At 42.6% G+C, this 26,386-nt stretch overlaps 3 protein-coding genes across 4 annotated transcripts in view; 1 reads left to right on the top strand and 2 right to left on the bottom strand.

The window, feature by feature from the left end:
* Positions 1-535: 535 nt before the first annotated feature.
* Positions 536-3,795, bottom strand: LOC109478448 (cuticle collagen 1-like). Its single transcript, XM_019779980.1, has 4 exons — positions 3,543-3,795; positions 2,566-2,687; positions 1,963-2,032; positions 536-1,044 (listed from the first exon to the last, which is right to left on the bottom strand). Exons 1-4 carry the CDS (start codon positions 3,793-3,795, stop codon positions 536-538), a joined length of 954 nt encoding a protein of 317 aa, XP_019635539.1.
* An 893-nt stretch (positions 3,796-4,688) lies between these two features.
* On the bottom strand, positions 4,689-16,882 carry LOC109478600 (5'-nucleotidase-like). 2 transcript variants are annotated; one of them, XM_019780271.1, is made up of 12 exons: positions 16,497-16,882; positions 13,813-13,940; positions 13,274-13,359; positions 12,486-12,587; positions 11,523-11,609; positions 10,789-10,992; positions 10,361-10,486; positions 9,398-9,517; positions 8,632-8,775; positions 7,334-7,672; positions 6,079-6,129; positions 4,689-5,468 (listed from the first exon to the last, which is right to left on the bottom strand). In XM_019780271.1, the coding sequence occupies exons 1-12, from the start codon at positions 16,827-16,829 to the stop codon at positions 5,275-5,277; spliced, it is 1,914 nt and encodes a 637-aa protein (XP_019635830.1). In that variant the 5' UTR covers positions 16,830-16,882; the 3' UTR covers positions 4,689-5,274. The 2 variants fall into 2 exon arrangements, with proteins under 2 accessions (XP_019635830.1, XP_019635829.1); XM_019780270.1 differs by having other exon boundaries at positions 10,789-11,016.
* A 2,083-nt stretch (positions 16,883-18,965) lies between these two features.
* Positions 18,966-26,386, top strand: part of LOC109478515 (mucosa-associated lymphoid tissue lymphoma translocation protein 1-like) — an 18,690-nt gene continuing 11,269 nt past the window's right edge. Inside the window, exons 1-8 of the mRNA XM_019780114.1 lie at positions 18,966-19,052; positions 19,759-19,833; positions 20,098-20,307; positions 21,528-21,697; positions 22,358-22,645; positions 23,273-23,448; positions 24,505-24,601; positions 25,221-25,253. Coding sequence (XP_019635673.1) covers positions 20,156-20,307; positions 21,528-21,697; positions 22,358-22,645; positions 23,273-23,448; positions 24,505-24,601; positions 25,221-25,253 — 916 coding nt within the window. The 5' untranslated portion in view covers positions 18,966-19,052; positions 19,759-19,833; positions 20,098-20,155. The remainder of the gene's footprint in view (positions 19,053-19,758; positions 19,834-20,097; positions 20,308-21,527; positions 21,698-22,357; positions 22,646-23,272; positions 23,449-24,504; positions 24,602-25,220; positions 25,254-26,386) is intronic.

Consider the following 26,386-nt stretch of genomic DNA (forward strand, 5'->3'; position numbering starts at 1 on the left):
GATCCCTCGCTCTTCATTGGGTCAGTACGTCACATTACGTGAGTGTTCCCTCTCGTTGAATATATCATGTTTCAGCTTCTCTGGTGTGGCACAGGCTGGTTGGTTTGTAAATAACATCACTAAGGATGCTGTAGATTAATTTCCATGACCAATACTTGGTAACTAGAGAAAATATAATTTTGAGCTCCCTAGCGGTTTTCGTTAGAACTCCATTGAGACTTAAGATGCTTGAGTTTTGTAACCATCGTATTATCTGCCTTTTCCTGATCTTAGATCTTAACGTTTGCCCCATTCAGCAACTTTCTTTAATACCACAGCTGTATGCCTTGGAAAGAATAAAGGAAGAGATAAGAAAATAGAACACATCATGTCTATCATCTAACCACTTATGAAAGGTGCCTTTCGCCATTAGTGCTACCATTTTTTCATATTTTCTCAAAGATTTCGCTAATAATGACGACGATATCATCCTTGCAATGGCCTGTGGTCCTTTACTTATTGGATGTTACTTGCTGTTTTGTCACTGATACGTAAGTCAGCCTCCATGCCTCCCACCCCATCTATGGGATCCCGATTCCCGACGTGAGCCACTTTCTCCGGGAGGCCCAGGTGGCCCACTCCGCCCAGGAGAACCCTTTTGCCCAGGTGGCCCTCTCTCCCCAGGAGGGCCCATTGGCCCAGGTTGCCCATCTTGTCCTTTGGACCCAGCTGTTCCTTTCGGCCCCTTCGGCCCAGTTGACCCAGGCTTCCCGGGAGAGCCCTCTAACCCGATCGATCCAGGTGACCCAGCCTTCCCAGGAGGCCCCACTGGCCCGATAGACCCAGGAGGCCCCACCGGCCCGATAGACCCAGGTGACCCAGTCTTCCCAGGAGGCCCCACCGGCCCGATAGACCCAGGTGACCCAGTCTTCCCAGGAGGCCCCACTGGTCCGATCGACCCAGGTGAACCAGCCTTCCCAGGGGATCCAGCTGTTCCCTTTGGTCCGGGTGGTCCAACACATATGTCATGGGTGACATTCGGTTCGCGTGGTTCAACAGGGAAAGCTGCAGCAAACATAGACAGGCGAACGCTAAGTATCTTCTTTGAGTTGAGGAGGCCAACAACAGCATAGTGATGAGTTTGCCTCGCTATATAACATAACATTAATAACTACCATAACATTAATGTATCACAACATTAATAGCTAGAGTTCCACATCTAATACCTTCCGCAAATGATCTTCAGACAGCAATTCTAGCACTTGCTCATATATTATTTGATTTGCATGATTTCTGACTGATGATGTTGACTTATGATGATCGTGACACTACGTCGATGAAGGTTAGATATCCAGGTAATACGATACGCCAAAAAGCAGTTACTCAAGCAAAATCATATCCAGTTGTTTGAGTAACTGCTTTTTGGCGAATCGTGACACTATCGTGTCCAGATCACGAGATCAAACCGGGCCCGGATGTTCTGTTGGAGTAACAAAAAAAGCCGCTAGGGGTCCGAAAATAGAATCGTTTCTTCCTCATAGCAATCCCTATCTATATGCCAAATATGATTATGATACATTATTAACTTCTGGAATTATGCTGTTCACACACACACACACACACACACGAGCCCGGCCACAAAAACATAATCTTATTGTCGAAGGTAATCATATTGATTAAGTGTACTGATTAAGTGTTCTGAAAGTTTTGTTTGCAGTTAGTAGGCACAAGTTCCTTTTTGTACATGTCCTATTACTTAGTGATTTGGCATGTGCTGTTCAAGCTATCCTTGGTAACCATAGTTTGAATAGTTGAGTTGAGTTCATATTCATGTGGAGAGAGGGCTTATTATTTGAAATCTAAATTTTCATATACACTGGACAACATAGACACGTAAAACAAAACATACCAAAAATGAAAAGCAGTACCTCAGATCCTACATTTTAAGGTAAGTGGATGGAAATATAAATACACCCAACTTGCCTGATTTTATCTCGTGCAGACGCTGCTCCAAGACGTTGCTCACTGCGACTGCCACGGTGATGTTCACTCGCTAAATAGTTCAAAAGAGAAATGTTTAAGTCAGTGACAAGAAATTTGCTAGCTGTGAGCCATTGATTGGCCACTGATTTTGTGATTTTGTAAAATTGAAGACTTTAAATATTGATAATCTAAGCAAGTTATAGAAATATTTACTAATCATATGTCATGGGTGAATATCTGTGTATCTACGTAAAATCAGCATCTAGGAGAGAATTTTCAAAAAGAGGCCTTGAAAATGAGAAACGTAGCCCACCTTCCTCATTTTCAGCTCAGTACCGTGACATGACATGGGTTTCTGTGTCTCAGAAAATTAGCCTTCCCACCAGTAGAAATTTTCGCCAAGTTGGGCGTCAGTTATATTATAGAAATATTACACTGCTTTATTTTTACACACTACATCCATAATTTGCATGGATTTGCATAAATAAACAGACTCCTTATGTCAAATATGGACACCCCATCAAAGTCAAAATGCTTATGGCTCTTGACTAAATATGTGAAAGGCGGGCTAAAAACACAAGTTTGTCCTCAGGTACTATTTACCTCTTCCATTTTTTGGAACCGAGCGTCCATGTACAGAATCAAAGAGACATACGCAGAGACCAGGGCGACAATGGCGATGGTAGTGGCGATGTAGTGGCACCGGCCGAATGTGCGGCTGGAGTCTAAATACATGCATACACATATGACATATGTTTTACATTATTATTATTATCATTATCATTATCATTATTATTATTAAAGAAAATACAAGACAGCGATGACGACGCTTATATAAGCGCCGCCATCGAATAATAATTGTTTATTGCAAATTCTTGCCCGAGGGCTAATGGCAGAAACAGAAGAAATATGGTATAAAAACAGGCAATTAGTACATATGGAACTACTGATAACTACTAAGAAACTACTGGTAAAAAACTACTGGGTTTGACTTCTTTTTTGAAGACAGAGGAAGACAAAGGATCCCACTTTTTCTATAATTTGTGGGTTTTCGGATGTTAAGAGGAGAGTGGTTTTCTTTTCATTTGTATATGTGTGAAAGTTTGGGTAGAATTTAGAGGCTACGTCAAAGAGTTCATTTCGTTCATTGCTATAGAGGGTACAACTTGATATAAAATGCGTTTCGTCTTCCACCGTATTCAACGCACAATGTTTACAAATTCGTTCATACACTTGGAGCTTCTTGTACCGCCCTCTCTCAATTTCGAGAGGGTGTGCACTATATAATTCGTAATTTACTTATTGCAGAGCGATTGTTAAAATCAATTAAGTCCAGGTATTTTTCCATAGAATATGTTGTTTTACATTTTTTGTAGAACCTTAGCTTACCAGAATCAATATTTAACTTGTGGGAAATAGTTTGTATATACATATCAGAAATTCTTAACCTTAACATGGTGCATACAGATTTGATATCACAAGTAGAATTACACGAATAGAATAAATAAGAATATCCACTAGAATCTAATATTTCTTTTACACGCTGTAGTAATGTATGAAAAATCAAGAAAAGTCGTTACCTGTGCTTTTGTTCGCTGCCTTGTCATGTAAGTTTGCATCTCCTGCACCACAAACTCCGTCAGGGCGTGATGCGGTCTCATCATGATCATACGCCTTTCCCTTGTGTGAGGACGCCACATGTATGTCTGGGTTGTTCTCATACACGTGGTCTTCACCGTCGCTTGTGGTGTCCTGGTGGACAAAAGTGGCTTGGCGCGGCGGCTCGCCTGTTTGCCCGTTGCCGGGCCCGGTGGTGGCGGTACGGTCTGGCATTACTTGCCCAAAATTTGCACACTGTACCGGCAAGCAACTAGTCCGCAATCTTTAACAGTAAAAACTGGTAAATATGACAAATAATACTATGATTAGTCTGAACGCAAAATGTTTTTTTGTTGTTACAGTAGCTGTTCTCTATGCATGAACACGTGCTTTATGCGTATAGCATTTTAAGGTACTTCATTTCAAACGTTGTTTTTCGTCGCATTATAGACTAATTTTTATAGCTGTCAATCAATGCTTTGAAGTACACATATCAAAACATCCTTTAAAAGGGCCCGTGGGTTCTGATCTAATGATTTGATTAGGTTCACCCTGTACTGGCAGTTTGATTATACTTACCACGAGGAAAAATATCTGATGATTACAAACATTCGACACAGAACAGCCATCACAAAACTCCTGATACGTTCACACAAACTCCACATAGAAAAAGGCAGCCACAACCACATTCCTCTACAGCAAAGGATCTGCCAATTTTGTATTCTAGATAATGTTGAAGATGAATGCCATTTTGTAGTTTACTGCACATTATATAGGAGGATATATATAGAGGGATTCCCTCTATACTTATGTAATAGATAATTTCCCAAGCTTTAGACATTTAGACGGAATAGAAAAAATCGAATCCCTCATGAAACTTGACAAACCATGTATCATTAGCTCAATATGTTCGTACATCTTTAACTGCGTCAAGAAACGAGAAGTTGAACCGGTAAATAGTAGATCACATTAGTATGTATAGTTTGTAAGTGTTATCCCTGTTTATTCATGACCTGTACTTAACTTGTTAGAGCACAAACGTACAATAGGGTCTTTTATTCATTCATTCATTCATTATATATACACAATCAACAACTTTCAAAAATGTGTAGGTCAGGAGAAAAGCATTTCATATTTGAGCGGTTTATTACATGAATTCATGAAGAGCTAGACTACGTTAACAGTACATAAACATTGAATTTTGATTAACATTGAAATGGTACAGATTTCTGATAGTTGATAAAAGGTAAAAAAAAGATATTCTGCATAAGATGACTCATTTTAAAGCTTGGATGACTGGATTCTACATACTATGTTAAATGACTAGAAACTTAACTTCGTAAAAAAAGGTACATGTATTAAAAGTGAACGTACATGTATTAAACGTTATATGAAGTATGATATACCTTTCTTGAAGGTAGCGACTATATGCTAGTACATACATTGCTATTCATTGCCATTATTTTATCCCTATCGATGATATTAACAGATTGGCCATTCAGTAATAAACTGATCAATATATTGATTAATTAAGTAGAGGATGGATAGGTACATTGGTTGATTAATTGAGGCCTGAGGCCCCGACTTGCGAAAGGTAGTATTCGCCAACCCTACGGTTAGTTCAGTTATGTCCTTTGCTATGTCGACACTGAGGATGGATGGTGATTGGTCAGAAGGCTCTGAGGATGGATGGTGATTGGTCAGAACGTTTAATCACTTCAAATTTCCCGTCTCCATGGCGACTGCCGGGCGCTGCTTGGCGTGGTCCATGTTGTACGACGGAGCTGTCATGTCAAACCCTTTTCTCCGACTACGCATGCGCCTAACGACGCATGCGCTGATGGCGGCGATGACGCAGGCCAGCGCGACCACGCCCGCAATGATGCCCACGGTCTTTCCAGGGTCGTCTGGGAAAGGAGTGAATGAGCGGAGGAATGAATTGATTATGTTTACCAAAGGAAAGCATATAGTTTTTGCTACGTTTCCTCTTCTTCTTCTTCTTCCGTTCCAAAACCTCTGACCCGGCCAATGACCTGATTTGTTGACGTCTGTCACCATGGTAACTGGTGCTCGGTTACACCTTTTATAGCAGGAGGGATTTAGACTCATGTCTGACCATATATATGAATGTGTTTGAGTAAGCATTAACAGAGCAGGCCATATGCGAAGGTAAACGTCATGCATTTGCATTTGCAAATGTTACCTTTCTAGTTTATAAGACTGAATTCAGATTAAGGAAAAAAGGGTAGGAAGAAAGAATTCAAGAATGGCCAATGCCGGAATGAATAAATAAATGAATAAATAAATGAATAAATCGTCATTACATGGAATGAGGACTGAATATGCAATAAGATTTAGTCAGCGAATTCAAATAAGTGGCTAAGGGGGAATTTTATTGAATGAATGAATGAATGAATGAATGAATGAATGAATGAATGAATGAATGAATGAATGAATGAATGAATGAATGAATGAATTAATTAATTAATTAATTAATGAAACTCATCTATCCCTTACCTTCCGGTTCAGTACGTCTTGCACCATCACCGGTCGTGGCAGGCGGTGTGACTGAAAAATAAAGACATGTAAAAAGTTTAGAATAAATTATAAATGCGTATGTGTATAATCTCATGATGATATCACACAAGTTTACCCGCTAGGTTCTATTTTACAAACAGATCTTTTGGTGGCTGCAAGACAGTAAATTGGTAAGACAGTATGATACCATTTGCAGAAAAAACATCCGTCCTCACTGGCTGTACATAACCCAAAACATTTGAGTGGCTCCCATGAGACTTGGTTTGCGGTGAACACGAAGTAGATAAAAAATGAAGAAAACAAGGAGAAGTCGTAGACATCGTCCCTCCATGAAATAGCTTGTTATTTTGTAATCTTTTGGTGTATTTTAATAGAGATATTATGAGTCAAACTTTGTTTTATCAGCAGAATGATAGATGTCTATAGATGTCTATCCTTTAAGAATTTTGTTGTGGCACTTCGTATTGGAAGGGGTTGCCCAAGCTGTCATGTGCAGGCGTTTAGTGTCTTGTTACCATGGTTTGTTTGAGGTCAATGACCTCTCAAGCACAACATATTAACAAACCACAGATGACCCAGTTCCCTGCTGAATGACCGATTAAAGATAAGATATATTTCCTGCAGACATGGTCTAGAGGTAAAAATAGATTGGCCTGACCTGCCAGCTGGAGGTATAAACAAAAACACTCTGTACCAATTTGGGGTCAAACAGACCATCCTATTCTGAAATAGGGGTGAAAATGTGAAAATCCTTTTAAATAAGCAATGCAAATCTACGACAACCTGCTAATGCACGCTAAAACGCAAAGACAATCAGCGTCTACCCACATACCAAAAATGATCGCCAACCATCCACCGGGTTCTGAGATCATTCAACGCAAACAATCTGACATTGAGATAGCAATTCCGGTTCAAAGCAAACAGCTAGCGGGCCCAAATTTACATCACTAAACCATTGTAACCACAACTACATGTTACCTTAGCATCGCACACACGGACCATAACGTGCCAACAATAGAATAAAAAATTAAACTGCAGTACCAAGGTCAATCACCAGGTGCTCAAAGTCAACCTACACAATCTCCAAGGCCCCATCCATCAATCTGCCAAATATCATACAGTTCCTTCTCACCGATCTTCAGATATCAGACCAAACATGAAACGGAGTAAAAACAATACCCCCCATTTACATGGAGGGTAAAAAGTGAGCAAGGGGAAACAAGAAGTCTCGTACCGGCAGCCGAGGTGGGGCACGTGTCTGCAGGTGTCTGTGATGAGTTGATGACCTGCAGTCTCCCCTCCAGACCGACAGACAGCGGAGACCGCGCGGCGATGTACTCTATCAGGATGTCCGTGTCCAGATCACCTGGGATATGGTGCGCTGTCTTGTTCTCCGCTACCATGGTGTAGCCGTCCCCTCCGTCCGCCAGGAACGTCGGCATGATCACCCTGTAGACGGCAGACAGGTTCAGCGGGCGGAACTCCGGTACGAGACAGTCCGTGCTGCAGCGGGCGTCCACCTTCACCACCCTCCGTCCCGCAGGCTGGGCTTCGTCATAGGTGACTCGGAGACCTGCAGGCAATGGAAGGGACTTAGTTCTCCCAAAATAGCTGAGAGAAATTGACATTCTCACCCTTGATTTGTGGGGTCACGGATTTTACTAAACATAAAGGGTTCAATGTGATGCTGTTAGACTGTAGAACAAACCATCTAGGGCAAAGATCATTCGTGTCTTAATTTTTACTCGAACTTTGTTTCTTAATTTTTACTCGAACTTTGTTTCTTAATTTTTACTCGAACTACATCATACTAGTATCTAAAGGACAAAGTTTCTGTAAACTCGTCTAGTATCAAACTTGTAATTTCCGTGTTTCAACTTTGTAAATGTTACTTTAGGACTAGATAATGTAACAAAGGGTTTTGCTTCTTTATACAATGGCCGTGTTTATGTGAAGTCACCCAAACCGCGATTCGGGTATGTAACTCGCATTCCTCACATCTGGTCCACGTGCCACACATTCCTTTGAAACCGTGTCCGATCACAATTCGTTTGAGCTACATTTACTGTTGTTTGATGAAAACACGCAAGGTAGCGTGTTATTATTGTCAGAGGTCAAGGACCTGCTTGCTGATGCCCCCTCCCAGCGTATCTCGGCCGAATGCCGACGTGGTCCCGCCAGACGCAGTGAAGCTCGTCCTAGAACGGACACATTATTTGACCATTATACTGCTATTTAAGTTGCTGCCACGTAAAAGTTGGTATTGCATATAAAGAAAGAAATATCATCCCGTAATCCATGACCAGGCGAAGTCACATTGAAATCACCTTGCGTTCAGACGCAAATGGCGATGTGGGAAAACCGATTCGAAACCACCTCTAGAAGTGGTTTGGGATCGAGGGCGCTTTCAATGTGATTTGGAGCGTTCAGATGGAGCCACTGAAACCGGCTTCGGGGTAAACCACATGTAAAGCGCCTTGGGTGACTTCACATAAACACGGCCAATATCTTGCGAATATTCTACCAACGCACCGGACACCTGGAGGAACCTGGGGTTGCCGATCACACTGGCGGAGTGCTCCAGCATCCGCATGACGTCATCCCCGCGAAGCTCCACGATGTCGATGGTGTTCTGGAAGGGCAGCGTTCCCACAATGTCTCCAACTGTGATGGAACCTGTAAACATTTCATAGAAAATAAATATAAACAAACAAAAAATAAATAAACAAAAAATAATATGTGAGGAACTTCCATTATAGCAACATCATGGTGCGAATCAACTGTGACGGAGGATGCCACAAGCTTTCAGCCATCGCTGACCTGTGTACAAAGTCACGTGACTGATGTGTTGGGTCAGTAATACTGAAGAGAGTCATAGAGTTGGACGAATATTCAACGTGTGTACATAGGAACAACGTCTGACATATACTGAGCGTTTCCTTGTGTAGTAGTAATACTAGTAGTGATAGTAGTACTTCGCAGTAGTAGTAGTAGTAGTAGTAGTGGTGGTAGTAGTAGTAGTGGTAGTAGTACTTCGCATAGTAGTAGTAGTAGTAGTGATAGTAGTACTTCGCAGTAGTAGTAGTAGTAGTGATAGTAGTACTTCGCAGTAGTAGTAGTAGTGATAGTAGTACTTAGCAGTAGTAGTAGTAGTAGTAGTTGTGACAGTAGTACTTCGCAGTAGTAGTAGTACATGTAGTAGTAGTAGTTCAAAGTGGATTATTTTCTTCAAATTATAAAGAATCTTTCTAAAACGCATACGCTGAAACACAATGAATGTAGATGTAAGTAACTTTACCCTGGGTTATGGTTGAACGGATCCCACCAGCGTTGTGTACGGCGATGCCGACGTTATTCCAACCGACTTCATCCGGATGTTTGTTATTCTGGTGCAACATCGAGTCTGTGATCAGGTTACCTGGTGGCAAAATACAAAAAAATGGCGCCATGATTACGTCGTCTCTGGCAACGCTCACAACTCACGAAATATTGCGAGATTTGATGTTTTACCAAGTGTTCGCCTGCGTAAACTAATTTTTTTGTCTTGGACCATATGAAACAGACTTGAGGTACATGTAAATATTTTTACGACTACGACGAGTTTTACGACTGTGCTATGCATATTTATGGCTTCACCTCTATGTGCAGACCTGTCATTACACCCAAATCAGCTGAAAATTGGTATGGGTATGCTTTATATATCTACCAACAACAATTCATTATAATCTTTGGCATGCAACCCTTTAACATTGAATAATTTGGGGCTTTTGACTGTTTTCTATGCCAAATTATGAAGTATACTTACTGTATAGAATGACATCATCAGTAAGGAATGCAGAGAGCAACCGCCAATAGGCATGCAGCTATTGAGATAGTAAGGCAGTTGTAATCTTCTTGCTGATTGGGTGCTGGGTTAAATTGGATTAACTCATTTGGGCCAGGGCTCAATGCCCAAATATGGGCAGCAGGTGCATGCCTGCGTGTTTGCAGATGTGTTTGCTGATTGGTTGTTCCCTTAATTACTTTACTGCTAAATGAACACCTGCGTATGGTTCCACATACTTATAATAAGAATAATTACTTTGCCTTTTTACAAGTACTGGCCAGGAAAAGAAGTCTGTAGGGTTGTAAATCGGTGGACACATGTTGTAAAATGTGGTGAAGCCATGCTGTATTCTATACAAAGCATATGTCGGCCTTTCTACTTTAGTTTAAAGTCATTGCTGAAATCTGACTACAAAAACAAACATTTGATACGTACCGATATTGCACTCTCCGAATCGACAGCTGGTTCCCTCCAAAACGACGTGCGTGTTGCCGATACTCTGCGATGTCTTGTTGATCAGGCTGGCCTGCAGGGTCTGCACCAGCGCAGAGACGTCAGGATCTGTCCCACAGAAGGGAAAGTCGGAATTACCGTGGCCCATAAGGACAACTTTCGTTGTTCACGTAAACTAGCTACTCACGAAACTTTCCTGTGCGCCGTTCACAAAATGGCTTTTGCAGAAAAAAAGTTATCATTGTGGGCCACCGTACTGAGTGATATGTGTAGTAAACTTTAGTGAAATTTCAGCACAGTGCAGAAACAGTCTGTATAATGAATGAACATTTGAAAAAAACGTCTGGGCTACAAATGTCTCTTGTGTTCTTTACTTTGTATATAGAACGAGTAGTAGAACCTCAGCTCACCTTTCGGAACAGTGTCGTCTAACAGGATGGGGTTCCCCTCCCAGTGGACCAGCCCTCCGGCGTCATCAAACCTCACCTTCAGGTAACCCAGATACTTCCCGAAGGCGTAGTCCTGCACTACCAGCACCGGGCGCGAGGGGGCGTGGATAGGGCGTATCACCACCGGGTAGTTACCGGCGGGGTCCTCTATATTTGGTGCTTGGCCTAGGATAAACATTGTGAATTCAATTGCGTTGTGGGCAGTCAAAATTAAAGGAAAATGCATCTGTTCTACCAAAAAGTGTAAGGAACAACAACTCCATCAGGAGTGCATAGATGTTATATATTGTGTGACTTTTTTTATTTGATAGCAGCACTTCATTTGGAAGCTACGCACCTGAGGCGTCGCCAAAAATGCCTTTCACGGCACACTCATATATGAGAACACTCCTATCATACATGATTCTGAGTCGAAGTCATCAACTGCTTTTGTCAATGAAAGAATTTTCTGGTCTCATGTACCTTATAGAGCTGATATAGTTGTCAAAATTCTGCGTTTCGTCCTATTCTGTGTAATGTTACCATTCTCTAGAGATAGCCCTTTGCAATTACTATCCATATAGCCCTTCGGTAGTTGAGCAGACCTAGCTGCTTTTCACTCACAAACAGAAAATAGGGAAGCAAAGTAAAATGAATAGATACTTCAAACCCAACGACTATCACTAAACCGTTTAGTGTAAGGGTGTGACACCCACCTGTGTAGAGGAAAGTGTTGGTGTGCCCGCCTATCACGATGTCCACACCCCGCACTCGTGACGCAACCTCTGTGTCAACATGGATACCTGGAGGGGGGGGCACAGGCATTGAAACGTGTAAGGCTATAGTGGTGAGTCAGTACCACGGACATGCATGTCCTCCTATGTACGAGTCAGTACCACCGACATGCATGTCCTCCTATGTAGGCGTCAGTGCGAAGGACAGACATGTCCGCCTGTGTACGAGTCAGTACCAAGGACAGGCATGTGCGCCTAGGTATGAGTCAGTACCACGGACAGGCATGTCCATCTATGTACAAGTCAGTACCACGGACAGGCATGTCAATCTATGTACGAGTCAGTACCACGGACAGGCATTGTCCTCCTATGTACGAGTCAGTACCACGGACAGACATGTCCACCTATGTATGAGTACGTACCAAGGACAGGCATGTCCACCTATGTACGAGTCAGTACCAAGGACAGGCATGTCCTCCTATGTACGCGTCAGTACCAAAGACAGGCATGTCCGCTTGTGTACGAGTTAGTACCACGGACAGGCATATCCATCTATGTACGAGTCAGTACCACGGACAGACATGTCCACCTATGTACGAGTTAGTACCACGGACAGGCATGTCCACCTATGTACGAGTTAGTACCACGGACAGGCATTTCGATCTATGTACGAGTCAGTATTACGGACAGGCATGTCTACCTATGTATGAGTCAGTACCACAGACCGACTTGCCCTCCTATGTATGAGTCAGTACCACGGACAGGCATGTCCACCTATGTATGAATCAGTACCACGGACAGAACGCATATCCCTTTGTCATATTGTTCAGGTATAGGTAAAGGTCCGGACCTATACCTAAACCTCTGTTCTTGTACCTGATGTTTAGATACGCAACACTAACGGGAATGCATCGTGACTGACAGAACTAGAAACACATGACCTACCCGCATGACCCAGGGCGATGACCTTGTTGACCCCCTGCTGAGTCAACCTGTCCACCTCAGCCTGCACTGACGTCACCACTGACTTAAACGACACGGTGTCGCCTACAGGTGCGGGAATGTTGTCTTAAGTTTTGCATTCATCATTTCGATGGTATTTAACCTTAAGAAAACAAGTGGTAACACCAAGGAGCTTCAAATACATGTTTGAATCTCCTTGGTAGCACTGACACACAGATACATATTTCATATCAAAACGTACCCATGAAATCATCAAAACATGCCTATAAAATCTCGTAAACGGACGTCATCGCCATTTCAAAAGTTAACGGTCGATGCCATATCAGTAAATGGTCGACGCCATATCCGAGCGTGTCATAACTTTTTTGAGAGGCAAATATATTGAAAACGTATAAAAAGCAACATTTCAACTACAAATGTACACAGGGGCTTTAAAAATCGTAAAAAGATATTTGTGAAAGAGCTCAAGTTCGGACTCGAACCCGGGTCAAAAAAGGCTAATTCTAAAACCCTAATGCTCTACACCATGAAAAGGTGTTGACGGAGCGTTCTAATACACGTAGAGTGTGCCATCAAGTTCTGCCATATGGCATCGACCGTTTTGTTTCAAATGGCAACGACCATGTACGAGACAGAAATAAGCGTCTGCTACGGCACCACTGTCCGTTACCATGGTGACAGACGTCTGGTACAGGTCATTGACGTCACATGTTTGGAGAAAAAGAAGAGGAAAAAGAAACAGAGCAAGGTAAACATAACCAATGGCTGACCTGGTTTAGAAATGGTGGGAGTGTCCTCGGTGGTGTATCCCACAATTCCAATCCGCTCCCCACCTACGTTCAGCGTCACCGACCGACTTGTTAAGGAACAGGGGAAATATTGCTGAAATATTGCTGTATTTAAATGTCTAAATATTGACCCAAGAAGTCCATACAAAAATGAATGGGAAGCAGTCCAAAATTTGTGTTCACCCAAGGCTTAAGGCCATACTGATTTGTTCATATGGACTACATAGCCACGCAGGCATCAATTTTAACTGTTTCCAAACAATTCCTACACCCTACAAAGAAGCAAGTTGAAGAGTGAGCAATTGCATGATAAACCATAAATTTAAGAAAAATATAAGAAAACAGATGGTAGTGCATGTTGTAGAATGCATTTTTCTATCACAATTTTTTGCTATTTTCATCAATACAACAAGGCTGAAAATGTATTCTAAAGCCTAAACGAAGTTTTCCAAAGGAAAACATGTGAATATTATTTGCTTGTGTTCTTATCCATCTGCCTGTTTGTTTGTTTGTTTGTTTACCTGAAGAGAGACTGGAACTCCGGTTCCCTGGTGGCATCAATGTTGGCGCTCAACACGGTAAAATTCGTCAGACGGAGAAACCTGTTCAGCTCCGGTACCCCGTCATCAAACTCGTGATTCCCGATCGCCTGAAACAAACGTAACAGTAGCATGGAAGTTCATCTGTGTTGGTACAAGTCTTTATGAAATAAAGACTTAACTTTACTAGTAACTGCTAACAATGCAATGAATTGGGACTTATATATATATAAACCAAATTTTCGGCTGACTCCTTCAACCTTATTCACGGAATGGACCCGTCTACTCTTGGAACGCGACGTCAGAGACACGTGACCGTAGTAGCGGGACATACGTGCCAGATAACTTGTGTCGCCCCCCGTCTCTGTTCAGGGTAGGTCTGTTAGCTCTTGTGTAGATCGCTTATGTAGAAAATTTGGAGTAAGTCCCAATTCACTGCAGTGTTGTGAGAAAACATTCGGGCCGGCCATAGCAATATATATGTGGAACGTAGTGAGAATTTCTAGAATGCCCTTCAAATATCCAGGAATATTCTCAGAATTTTCAGTCACTCCAAAAGGGGGAAGAAAAATTGGCCAGCAGAGTCAGTTCGTGGGCGCGCAAATGAATTCTACAGTGACCAAACTCCCCTTGCTAGTTATTCCCCCGATTCCTATTTGGCTGAATTTTACTGTTTTGTGAACCCATGTTGTTGGTCTGGTAGAGACCATGTGTGACACCGACGCCAGGCTACCCTGGAATCCAGAACTCGTTTTCCGGGCCGCAAGAGCCCTTCGCCCGTTGGTGTAAATTACCGCTACGGGGGAGTCTAGCCCGGGGGAGTTTGGCTGGCCGGACAAACCCCTTCGGGCTCAACTCCCCCGTAGCGGTAATTTAGGCAGGCGGGCGAAGGGCTCTCGGCTGCCGAAGGAAAACGGCTAACGGCCCGATACTAGTTTGGCATCCAGGGTAACGCCATGCATGCATATCCATCTCTGAATGTTCTTTGAAACTTCAACTAGTCTCCAACGCTGCAATATTCATTCTGAAATCACAAACTCCTGTCATGGTACAGTGTATGGAAACTTAATAGGATATGGTGGAAAGTACGTAAGCGTTACTTTTTAATATCACTGAGAATGTTTGTTGACAAAACATTCTCAGCACGGACACTTCCACTGAAGCAAATCACCCTTTCTTCCTCCGTACACCACCACCTAGAACAACTTCACTATGGAACAAGCTTAAGCTACCACATGATTATTTCCCATATGGGTATAACCTTACACTTTTCAAGTCTAAGGTCATCAAACATCTGTCCTCATTGGCTGTACAGTAGCCCAAAACATTTAAGTGGTTCCATTGAGCCTTGTTTTGTGGTGAACTATTTAAATAATACCAAAATATAAATTAGGGAAGGGCCAGGAAGTGTCTGATGCTAAACATAGATTTCCTCACAGGTTTCCGCATTCCAGCAGGACTAACAATAGCGGGTGGGGCTGAGGGGGTGGTACACGACGTTGGGCAGATACGTATTACTAATAGGTGTTTAACATAGAGATCCCAGTTACAAAATTTTAATGCATTTTTTTGTTGTGACATTGTGGCTTTGAAAAAAAAAGGTAAATTGAGGTACATTCAAAGTCAGGTGGAATGTGGCGAAACCAGAAAAAGTAAGAGATCATATTTAGTAACGCTCTGTGTGCATGTATAGTTCGAATGTTCATGGGTTTCTAGGACCTTTAATATAAGCAAAGCCATTTTACTTGTAAAACGTCCTTTGTCTTACATGCATACCACCCATTCTTCGTTAACGTGTGCAATTGGGGTTTGAACATGGTGAAAAATAAAGTTTCTTGCGTAATGGGCTTAACGTGTTAATGCATTCTGTATCTGTATCTGTACAGCCGGTATAACCGCCTTTCGGCGTAACACACCAGCACACCGCCATTGTACTATTGTTCACTGTCCCAAACAAGTTTTGGAAGGTGCTAGGACTTTTGAGATATTGACTGTTTATCGCTGTGATGTTACTTATATTTTTTATGATATTAAAAAAAACGTGTTAAGCTACTGGTGTGACGTCTTTTGCTCTGCTAATTCATGAGTTCGAGCAGTTTTTCTGACTTGTTTCCAAGCGTTGTGAAATGTAGAATGGTGCGTGTGCGCGTGCGTAACAGCACGGGTTCATTGAGCTACAAAACCTGGATTGATACCTAATGACATGTTTTGCTTGGTGCCGCGAACCCTACACCTTGACTTGACAAACAACTTGAAGAAATTAGATACTCCGATAGTAAACACGCGCACACACACACACAGAGAGAGAGAGAGAGAATGAGAGAGAATGAGACAGACAGACAGACAGGTAGGTATATAGACACACACACAGAAATAGACATACACACGACAAGTCATGTTGCTAGCTGTGGCCTTGGCCACGTATGGCAGGGGCCCTGTCACATTTGTAATACGATACCTATAGCTTTACGACAGCAAAGTAATGGCGTTCGTGAAAACATACAGTCGTGGCTCTGTTGTACACATTTTAGCTGTCTTAGGAAAGATTGATCGTTGATCGTTGTTTATGTCATATAGGCTCGTTAGAAATCGTGCTACGAATGTGACAGTGCCTTCTGGAACATACTAGTAGTAAACCAAAATTTAAAAGGCCAGACGTCACCTACCATGGCATCGTAGGTAACTTTGTTCATGAGCTGAGCCACGACGGGACTCTTGAAGAAGTAGTACCACAGCGTCCCCTGGAACTGGTCCCCGGCGTCCAGGAACAGAACGTTGTCGTCCCTGCCCCGCACCTCCGCGACCTTGGCGCCCAGCCGGGCGAACCCTCCGTAGCACGGGCGGCCGGGGCGGCACCTGCCTCCGAAGGCGTTCAACTCCTCGACCCGGGCGTGCACGTCGTTCGTGTGCAGGATGGTCAGGTTAAACGACTGGGCGGACTTGGAGAGGAAACTACCGCACAGAACAAACGCGAAGGCTACGAAAAGTGGAAGCGCCATCGCGACACACGTTCGGGCACACACACAAGTTACGCTCCGCACACGGCCACACACACACACCGACTTAGACAACTGGTTTTAAGAAAGACGAGGCGTCTGTGATACACCTTCTTTCTACGTAAGCATTTGCATAAAAACAAAAGGTATCTTTAGAGCCTGGAGCGTAGGCGATCGGATTCATGACCTGTAAGTCCTTTCAGATGACCTGGAAGTTATAATTACTGCCCTTTGGTTTAAATTTAAGCTTAAAACGTTGTACATGTATGTTTTGAAATGTGATAACAGGTAACGAGGATTGAAAGCATTGATGTTGTTGTTGTTGTTGTGCTTTAATCTATTCTTGAAAAAGTTTGTATATAAACAGTTACGTTTGTTCTTAAACTAATTGTTTTCATGGAAGGCACATGTGCGCTTCCGCTCAGTACACTAAGTTATAGTGGCGTTTAATACCCGTGGGCATAACATGTATGAATTTTGGTGCTTAGGTCTCTTCGCGATCTAAGCATTGTTATTTCGGACCACCCGTTGAAAACTACTGGTGGTTTACCAAGAAGAGGACGTTTACATGTACCAGTTTTATTTCGCCTGGTTTGATACTTGTATCTGTCAAAAGCTACAAAAGGAAGCGAGATATTGCCATGTACTTCTAACTGTTTTTTTTTCAAGGAAAACACGCTGCTGTCCACGGCTATGTACCCAAGGCAGGCGGTTTGACTTGTAAGTACAACATAATGGCTTTTCTGACTGCCCATCACAATTACTACTTCAACCAATGATAACAGGGTAATTAGCGGCTCGACCAATGAGAGAGTGGTTGCATGTCGACCGTCAAATACTTCCATTGTTCATGTTTTGACCGGCCGAGGTGGGCCGGTCTACTCTATGGGAAAGCTAGACATGCAGCACACTTCAAAATAGCGTGTTCCCCCAGGCTTCGGGAGGCGGCTGAAAGAGTAGAAATCGGTCAAATAGAGAGATAACTTGGTCCCTTTTAGAGAGTACATTTTGCCGGTGTCTCCCGAAGCCTGGTAGGGGTTAACACATTCCTACTAGCGCTAGCGCTCGCGATCGCTCAGCAGCCAAACCTCTGACAGATCACTTGACGAATCTCATGGATTGAGAACGTTGTTTTTGACGTTTTGTGTGGTTTTGTTGTCTTTGTGGAGCTGCTTTGTGTGGTACTTGTTGTATCATATCACATTTATGAAATTAATTGTCACACAAATAAAATTTGGGTCGCTCAGTGACTTCAGTTTGGTTGAAAACGGGCCCTTAGTATGGCCACCCTTTTGTTTTTTCCGTCGGACTACAGTACTTGTTAAAAATCCTGAATTTAACTTTATAATCAACAAGTTTAGCTCATCGTATATATAGGCTCTAATTTGCCGTAATTTACCTTACTTTATCTTAACCAGGAAAAGGAAGTCATTAGCCAACAATTGTCACTTTTTTCCTGCTTATAATAAAATGCATTCGAGGAAAAAGTCACTGCCGCCTGACTAAATGTTCATTGCCCTGGGGGCAAGGCTTTGTGTGGCGAAGCCTCTACCAGGCTTCGGGAGGCGACTGGAAAGAGTAGAGATCGGCCAAATAGAGAGATAACATGCCGAGGGGATCCGGGAGTTGGCCTGCTGGAGGGTGGCATGTTATCGCTCTATTTGGCCGATTTCTACCCTTACCAGCCTCCTCCCGAAGCCTGGTAGAGGTTTGATGGCGGCACACTTAGTACTTTACGATCGTTTAGTTACCCGAGACTACACCCATTCTATAAACTGTTTCTCGGATCACCAAATTCGCTAATTAGGCCACAGCAAGTAATTTTTATGGATGATATCAGCGCGCACTTTAATTTTCGCCTGATTTTGGAAAATCGAGGCAGTTCGAAATAGCCTCCGTAGCAGGCTTATAGAACTGTGGGTTTGGTGGTCTTCGGCTGTTTTCTGATTAGCTCAGTTCTAAAAACGGGGGAAATTCAACCAGGCCGGCTATGTTGTCTATATGCAATCAGAAAGTAGCACATAAAAGGTCCCGAAGACCCCCAGTTTTTGGCATGCTGTGGAGGCTACGAAATCTCGGCGATTCACACAATCCAACAGGTGTCAGCAGTGCTGGGGTGAACTCTGACCTTTCGTGACGTCATCGGTGACGTCATGCAGCGCGGGGTTCCCCTTTTTCATTTCCGGGTTTGACCACGACTTTGAGGAAGTGTGCACGTTTTCTGAGGTAGGTGTAGCCGGTTTTAGCGATATTTCTAACTTTATGGGGGTGTAACTAGGCCTGGTGGTTTTCTGAAGGGTTAGTTTGTGCGTACAGGTACGATAGAAAGGAGAGAAACAGTCTAGTATGTTTTAAGTGGTCTGTTGTTGTTTTTAGGGCACTTTTGGGAGGCAGCTGTCACTTCTTCCTTGAAACCCCAAGCTTCATGGTCGCTGTTGTTCTTCTTAGTTCTCGTGCTTTCAGTCCATTCCAAAAGGGGTCAGTATGAAAATATTTTAAAGACACCCAAAGCAGTAAAAGTGAAATTTCAAAGGCAACTTTCTGTTATTTTTTTAATTTTAATGAATCAACAATATCCCATAGCAATAGATATGTGACAGAGTGTGAGTCAATGTCAATGACAGGAAATCGTATTCAAAAGCTAGTTCTAGCTATCTTGGTGGTACATTTGTTACAAATTAAGGGACTCCAAACTCCTCGTGTATTTTGTCTGGGGGCTACTTCAAACGCTTAAATTAAATAAACTTGATAAACATGATAACGAAATTGTGCCAAGAAATGTCAACAGCAAACAGCAATGTCAGATTCCCTTATCCAGGATATCTTTTGTTTTGCCAAACTGAAATTGTGTTTGATGCCTTTAACACTGCCGGGACACTGCCGGGACACTTTTTTTTTTACACCATTTCTCTCTCTTTCACTTCTTTGACAGACCTTCGATGAATATGGTTACGGCACATAGCTACAAATAGTTCAAGAGAAGACTCAACCAGTGCAAGAGTTAAAGGTGAGTTCATAGGTACCATGATGGTATTGTTAGAACTAAAAACTCTCTGAGTAAAGAGATGGTAACAGGTGTTGGGTTACATAATGTTGCAATTTTATTGGAGTAGGGATTTATACTCCTGTCTGACCATATATATGAATGTATTTGAGTAAGAATTAACAGAGCAAGTTTTAACAGAGCAAGAATTAACCATATGCGAAGGTAAACATTATGCATTTTGCTTTGCAAATGTTACCTTTCTAGTATAATCTTTGTTCTCTACAGGCCAGTCTTCAGAGGCTAAGATTAATAAGAGTTGAAGGGTTTGGAGAGTTGCGACACCATGCCGCTCCCCTCCCACCAGCCTATCAACCCGTCCATCAACATCTGTGACATCAAGCCGTACTCCGTGTTCAAGGATCTGTGCAAACTGCTGGACCAGCCTCCGTGCAGCTGGAGGAACCTTCTGGATGTCATCCCCGACAAGATATATAAGTAGGGTTCGCCAAAAAGCAGTTACTCAAGCATTACTGGATATGATTTTGAAAACGTCAGACGTTTCAGCTAGTATCCACTAGCTTTCGTCAGTGACTGAGAGACCAGAGGGGAAATGCAGGTTTATAAGCACAACCTATTGATTGATATGCAAATAAAGTGAAGACAAATATTTGGAAGTCGAAAATGGAACAAAAGTCAGACACGTCAAGACAAGATAATGCAATTAATGCACTTTATTTGCATATCAATCAATAGGTTGTGCTTATAAACCTGCATTTCCCCTCTGGTCTCTCAGTCACTGACGAAAGCTAGTGGATACTAGCTGAAACGTCTGACGTTTTCAAAATCATATCCAGTTGCTTGAGTAACTGCTTTTTGGCGTATCGTATTACCTGGATGTCTAACCTTCATCAACGTATAAGTAGGGTTAAGTACTACATTGTACTAGTATGAGGGCCAGCATGGGGGGGGGGGGGGGGTGTAGTGATTACGAATTATGCAAACTTTTTGCCGCCGATTACGAATTACGTTAAAGTCTCAGAGCTGATTACGACTTTACGCTTGGCATGTACTATTACGAATTACTTTGATTTTTTGGGGAGGCTGCCTATGGATTACGAAGACTAAAAAGGCCTCATTACGCCTTAAGAAAAAGGGCATGCAGGCCCTCCTACATTGTACTAGTATGAGGGCCTGAATTGGGGGTAGTGATCAGAAATTACTAAAACTTTTCGCCGCCAATTACGAATTACGTTTAAGTCTCAGAGCTGATTACGACTTTACGCTCTGCGGTTAATACTATTATGAATAACGTTGATTTTTGGGGAGGCTGCCTATGGATTATGAAGACTAAAAAGGCCTGATTACTCCTTACGAAAAAGTGCATGCATGAATTTAAAGGCCTGCATTGGGTGGGGTGGGGGCAACTTAGCACCTGTCACATACGTATAGCCGAATATGACCTCCAGAACAGTCTAGCCAAACTCCTCACAACCAACGGGAGCAAGGTCGACTGTGGTTGGCTGGTGTTCGACCAAGTCACCTACTGTTAGACTATGTCAAGCTTGGGTAAAATGCTCTCAATTGGAGTTAATTACAATATGTGAATACCAGTAGTGAATCTAAGCTCAGATCCTGAAATCTAACTTTTACTCTGAGACCCAAAAGTCTGAACTCAGACTATGAAATCTGAACTCAGACGCTGATATTATCCTCAGGAAACATGAGATTGAGCAGCAGTTTGGTTTAGCGACTCTACAGAGTGGAGGCAGTCCCAGTAAACTGCTGTTACAGGACCTGGGCAGGCGGGGGAAGACTGTACGACAACTCATCTCATACCTGGAGAAACTACAACACGAGAGGGCACTCATGCTCCTCAAACAAGAAGGTACGGCTGATAAAAATCTTTAGCAAGAGAAGAGATGAAAAATAGAGGTAGAAATAATGGAAGAACTGTAAAGGTGAAAGAATCAAGAAAGGATCTGATGAATAAACATGGAGGAAAATTAATAATCAAATAACATGTATTATAGAAAATAGGAGAGAATGAAAGCAGCAATGAATGAAAGATGGAAAAAGAATAAAACTAGAAAGGCAGCATTTGTAGAGCAAAATACATATTACCTGTTAATGTTTACCTTCACATGGTCTAGCCTAACAAACTACAGTACTGTCCTGCTTATTCTTTCACAAACACATTCATGTTACTCGACTGTGGTGACAAGCCCCTCCAACTCTGTCCTGCTACATAATGTAATCCAACAGCAGTTACCTTGATGACATGTGAAAGGAGGACATAATTACTGCACTTTTTTGTACGAAATCTTTTTACAGTGACAGTTTCTTTCCCCGTACGGCCAAGCTTTGGAATTCCCTCCCTGACAAGTGTTTCCCACCAAACTACAATCTACAAGCTTTCAAATCAAACGTTCACCGCCATCTCTTGACATAGCCATGTTTCTCTCATATTTCTAGTTCGATGCCAAGAAGTGGTCGTATAGGCATTGCATTGAACCACTCTGTTAAAAAAACAAACTTTTCCCTGCAGAAGCATTGCAGATCACGCGGCAGCCCGAGGCTGTATCAGCCATGGAGGGGGACACGGTAGAGCTGAAGTGTCAGGCGGTCGGCTTCCCGTATCCACGCTACCAGTGGTACCATGGCAACCAGGAGATCGCCATGGGAACGGACAGTGTGCTGCGGATCGAGGAGACCCGTCCTAAAGACGCGGGGCAGTACATCTGCAGGATCCACAAGGTGTCTTCCAAGGACCCCAGGAAGCCGCAGAGCTACGTCTTCACTGAGTGGGTGGAGCTGACGGTCATTCCTGCAACAAGTAAGATGTGGATCATGTGTAAATTTTGTTTCAGACTACATTGTAGCAAACTGTGTTAACACTGTAATAGTGGGGGGTTTATAGGCGCTACCAACTGACCCGGCCGACGGGTCTAGACCTTTCAGCAGAGTGGTTAGAGCGTTGGAGTCTGAAGCTGGTGCTCGGGAGGTCATGGGTTTGAACCCTGAACCAGGACCATGAGGGTTTTTATCTGTTTCTACTCGCTCCTCCTAATCCTGTGGTTCCCACACCAGCCCTGAGAGTTATGGCAAATTTAAGAATCCCCGCTCCAGGGATGTCGAATTCAGAAGATTCGAGGACGAATCTTGAAAAGAGAAGGGGAAGTAGTGTAACAGTGGGGGGTTTATAGGCGCTACCAACTGATAATATTCTTAGACTAATATTTCTGATGATTTTGTTCCAGATGCTTCAGTTCAGTATGACAACCCTCCCACCATTGTCGTTCACCCCTCCCCTGTAATATAAATATTATTTTTACTCTACTATTTCTGATGATTTTGTTCCAGATGCCTCGGCCCAGTACGATGACCCCCCCCACCATAGCGGTGCACCCCTCCCCTGTAATATGAATATAACATTGTAATATTTCTGATGATTTTGTTCCAGATGCCTCGGCCCAGTACGATGACCCCCCCACCATTGCCGTCCATCCGTCCCCGGTACGAGTGGAGATGAACAGACCCGTGAGTCTGTCCTGTGGAGCGCGGGGAAAACCTGCGCCGTTCTACCAGTGGTACAAGGACAACACGCTGCTACAGGGGGAGACCAGGAGGGAGATATATGTGAGTTGTGGAATACACATACATTATGTAACAGTGGGGGGGTTATAGGCGCTACCAACTGTACATGTACCCTTTTAGCCGAGTGGTTAGAGCGTCGGCGTGTGGACTGGTGCCCGGGTTTGGTCGTGGGTTCAAACCCCGGCCCGGGACCAGTCACTGTGGTTTTTATCTGTTTCTACTCGCTACTCCTGTTTCTTACAGTGGTTCCCACACCGGGAATCAAACCCGGGCCTTGGGGATGAGATTTATCTATTTCTACTCGCTCCTCCTGTTTTATACAGTGTTTCCCACACCGGGAATCGAACCCGGGCCTTAATGCTTGGTGGTGAGATTATTCTGCTGCTGGCTTCCCTGTCTAAGGGGTGGGCAGCAGTCAGCTGGACTGGACTCCACGTCTCCATGTGACACAGTGGAGTGGGTCAATGTTGGACAGTCCACACAATTCTAATGTCATTTTGGATGCACTCCATCCATGTCTTCTTTGGTCTACTATGACCTCTGTTGCCTGGCAACTGCAATTCTGTGATGGTGTTGATGCAGCCACTGGCACGCTTGACGCGCCCAAACCACCGGAGACAACGAGATCGTAGCACCGACAAATATCAAAGACAGATTCAGATTCAGATTTTATTACCAATGACATAGCAGGTACAATATAAAATCAACACCTGAATTGCGTCATTGCTTACAGATCCGCCTTTAAAATCCAAGTATCAAATTCATAATACATGATAAAATACAATTCTAAAAGTCATATCAGGAATAAGATATAAAGGGATATCAGGTAACCTATTTACAAAATGTTTCTGGTGAGAGCAGCAGACACGTACATGTACGAGCGTGTGTTACAGGTCAGCTCAAACAAACTCAGTGCTCTAAGGATTACGAATACAAGAAGTTTTAACAAAGACATTAGCACAAATGCTCCAGCCCCTGGTTTGTTACTGATTGATGTATGATGATGCATGAAGTATGAAGTATGACAAGGAAAAGGCCTCAGACCAGGATTTGTACCCTGTCTGGACTGATGCATGTTTTATTGGTTTATTTCCCCAGTATGACCAGGCCAAGGCGTCTGACCAGGGAGTGTACCGGTGCCGAGTGTGGAACAGGGGAGGGGAGAGGTGGTCACAGGGAGCTGAGGTCACTGTGGGTCAGTATGTGTAGTTTGTAGTGCTTTAAGCTGCATTTATTTAATACATTAGGCCACACCAATTTAATTTCTTGGTTAACGGATTTTTGTAGAAAAATAATGGAGCGGGCAAAAAAATAATAAAAAAATAAAAACAGGCCTAGGCATCCTATTATGGCCCAAAATGGTACAATAGGAGCCATGAAGTCAATACACCAGGCTGGTTCAAAATTTTTGAATTTTTAATACTATGCATTGAAAGATGAAAAAACTGTAACAACTAGGAAGAAAAGGACTGTTTTCGACTGTTCAGGGCAAAATATGAGCATTTTGCTGTTGATTCTGAATTTTTTTTTTGCAAATCAGAAAAAAATGAAGCGGGCAAATCTGTTAACCAAGAAATTAAATTGGTGTGGCCTTATATATAAAAAGTCAATTTTCTGGACATTTCTTTACAATTTCAAGTAAGTTGAATCAACCCTACTTTTGGTGCTAAAATATGATGCCTTACAAGAGTGTGTTCACAAGCTAGAAAAACAGTGTCAGCCATGTTTGTTTACATACTTAGTATTTTGTGGTGGTACCACAACCTGATAGTGCTGTTGCATGATGCTAACCAATGGTTTTCTTTCCCCTTCAGTGGTACCTGCTGTGAACCAGTCCTGTGCTCCAGGTATGTGTACCTTTTTTATCACATCTTCATTCTTTCAACAAGAAAAATGCCACAAGCTTACTGATATCTGTGAGGCAAAAATGCATTGTCACTAGTGCTGCATACCGGTTCACTGGACTTGGATCCGGACTTGTAAGAATGTTTAGGTTCAAGTCCAAAAACCTAAAAGTCAAGAACCGAGTCTGGACTGATTACCATAAAAGACCATTTCACATACCCCTTTTCTTTCCAAACCACCTAAAACCTTCCGTAGATTGCAAAATCTTTGCTGCAAAATGAAGAAAACATTGCCATCGGGCATTGTCAAGTGTCGGCCTCCATGTTATGTGGCCAAAGTTTCACCCAGACAACATTGCAAGGTTGCCAACATGCAATTTGTATATGCCATGGGTTTAAGTCTGGAACTGAACCTAAACCTCTTGACTTGAATCCGGACCTGAACCTAAATGTGGGTTTAGGTATATATGCAGCACTAATTGTCGCTGACATAAAACAGTTACTTGCTTTGTATTATAGTCTGTACCAAAAAAAACATAAAGGGCTTGTTTTGGGGCTATTTCAAACACTTCAAGTATGAAATGATGGCAAAAAAGAAATTTCAGTAAAATTAATATCAATATCAGACAGATTATTCATCTAGAATATTTTTTTGTTTTAAATTTCATTGGATGTCGTTAACATATCAGAGAATTTAATTTTTTTTTTTCCGAACTTGCTGATAGTTGCTTTCAAACATTGAAGTGTATGTACTTTGTATTTCAAACAATGTAAGTTAGCAAGGAACTTCAGAGATGTCAATAATGTATATTAATCTGCTATTTGCATTGCTTAGTCTTATTCTCTAGTTTCCTTCTACCTTGTCTCCCCAACGACCAGAAGGTCAAGTAAGTACTAGGTAGGTAGGTAGGTAATTTTCTTACTTAAGGCCACACCAATTTAATTTGTGGTTCTCGGATTTTTTCAGAAAAAATATGAAGCGACAGGGCGAAAAAAATAAAAATAAAAACAGGCCTAGGCATCCTATTATAGTCCCAAATGTTTCGATTGGAGCCATGAAGTCAACACAAAAGGCTGGGATAAAATTTGAAACAATGAATTTTGAACTTTTAACCAAACCACTGCATTAAAAGATT

This window comes from Branchiostoma belcheri, unplaced genomic scaffold (genome assembly GCF_001625305.1).
Source record: "Branchiostoma belcheri isolate BF01 breed outbred unplaced genomic scaffold, Haploidv18h27 scaffold44, whole genome shotgun sequence".
NCBI lineage: Eukaryota > Metazoa > Chordata > Leptocardii > Amphioxiformes > Branchiostomatidae > Branchiostoma > Branchiostoma belcheri.

What these genes read in the sequence shown, in the direction of transcription:
- LOC109478600 (XM_019780270.1), bottom strand. Translation starts at nt 16,829, where the DNA reads ATGGCGCTTCCACTTTTCGTAGCCTTCGCGTTTGTTCTGTGCGGTAGT. An exon ending in GAGTTCCAGTCTCTCTTCAG is followed by an intron (nt 13,360 to 13,812) that starts GTAAACAAACAA and finishes TTCCTTAACAAG; the next exon opens with TCGGTCGGTGACGCTGAACG. An exon ending in CATCGCCCTGGGTCATGCGG is followed by an intron (nt 11,610 to 12,485) that starts GTAGGTCATGTG and finishes CCCCCCCTCCAG; the next exon opens with GTATCCATGTTGACACAGAG.
- LOC109478448 (XM_019779980.1), bottom strand. Translation starts at nt 3,795, where the DNA reads ATGCCAGACCGTACCGCCACCACCGGGCCCGGCAACGGGCAAACAGGC. An exon ending in GGCAGCGAACAAAAGCACAG is followed by an intron (nt 2,688 to 3,542) that starts GTAACGACTTTT and finishes GCATGTATTTAG; the next exon opens with ACTCCAGCCGCACATTCGGC. An exon ending in TCTGCACGAGATAAAATCAG is followed by an intron (nt 1,045 to 1,962) that starts GCAAGTTGGGTG and finishes TGTTTGCTGCAG; the next exon opens with CTTTCCCTGTTGAACCACGC.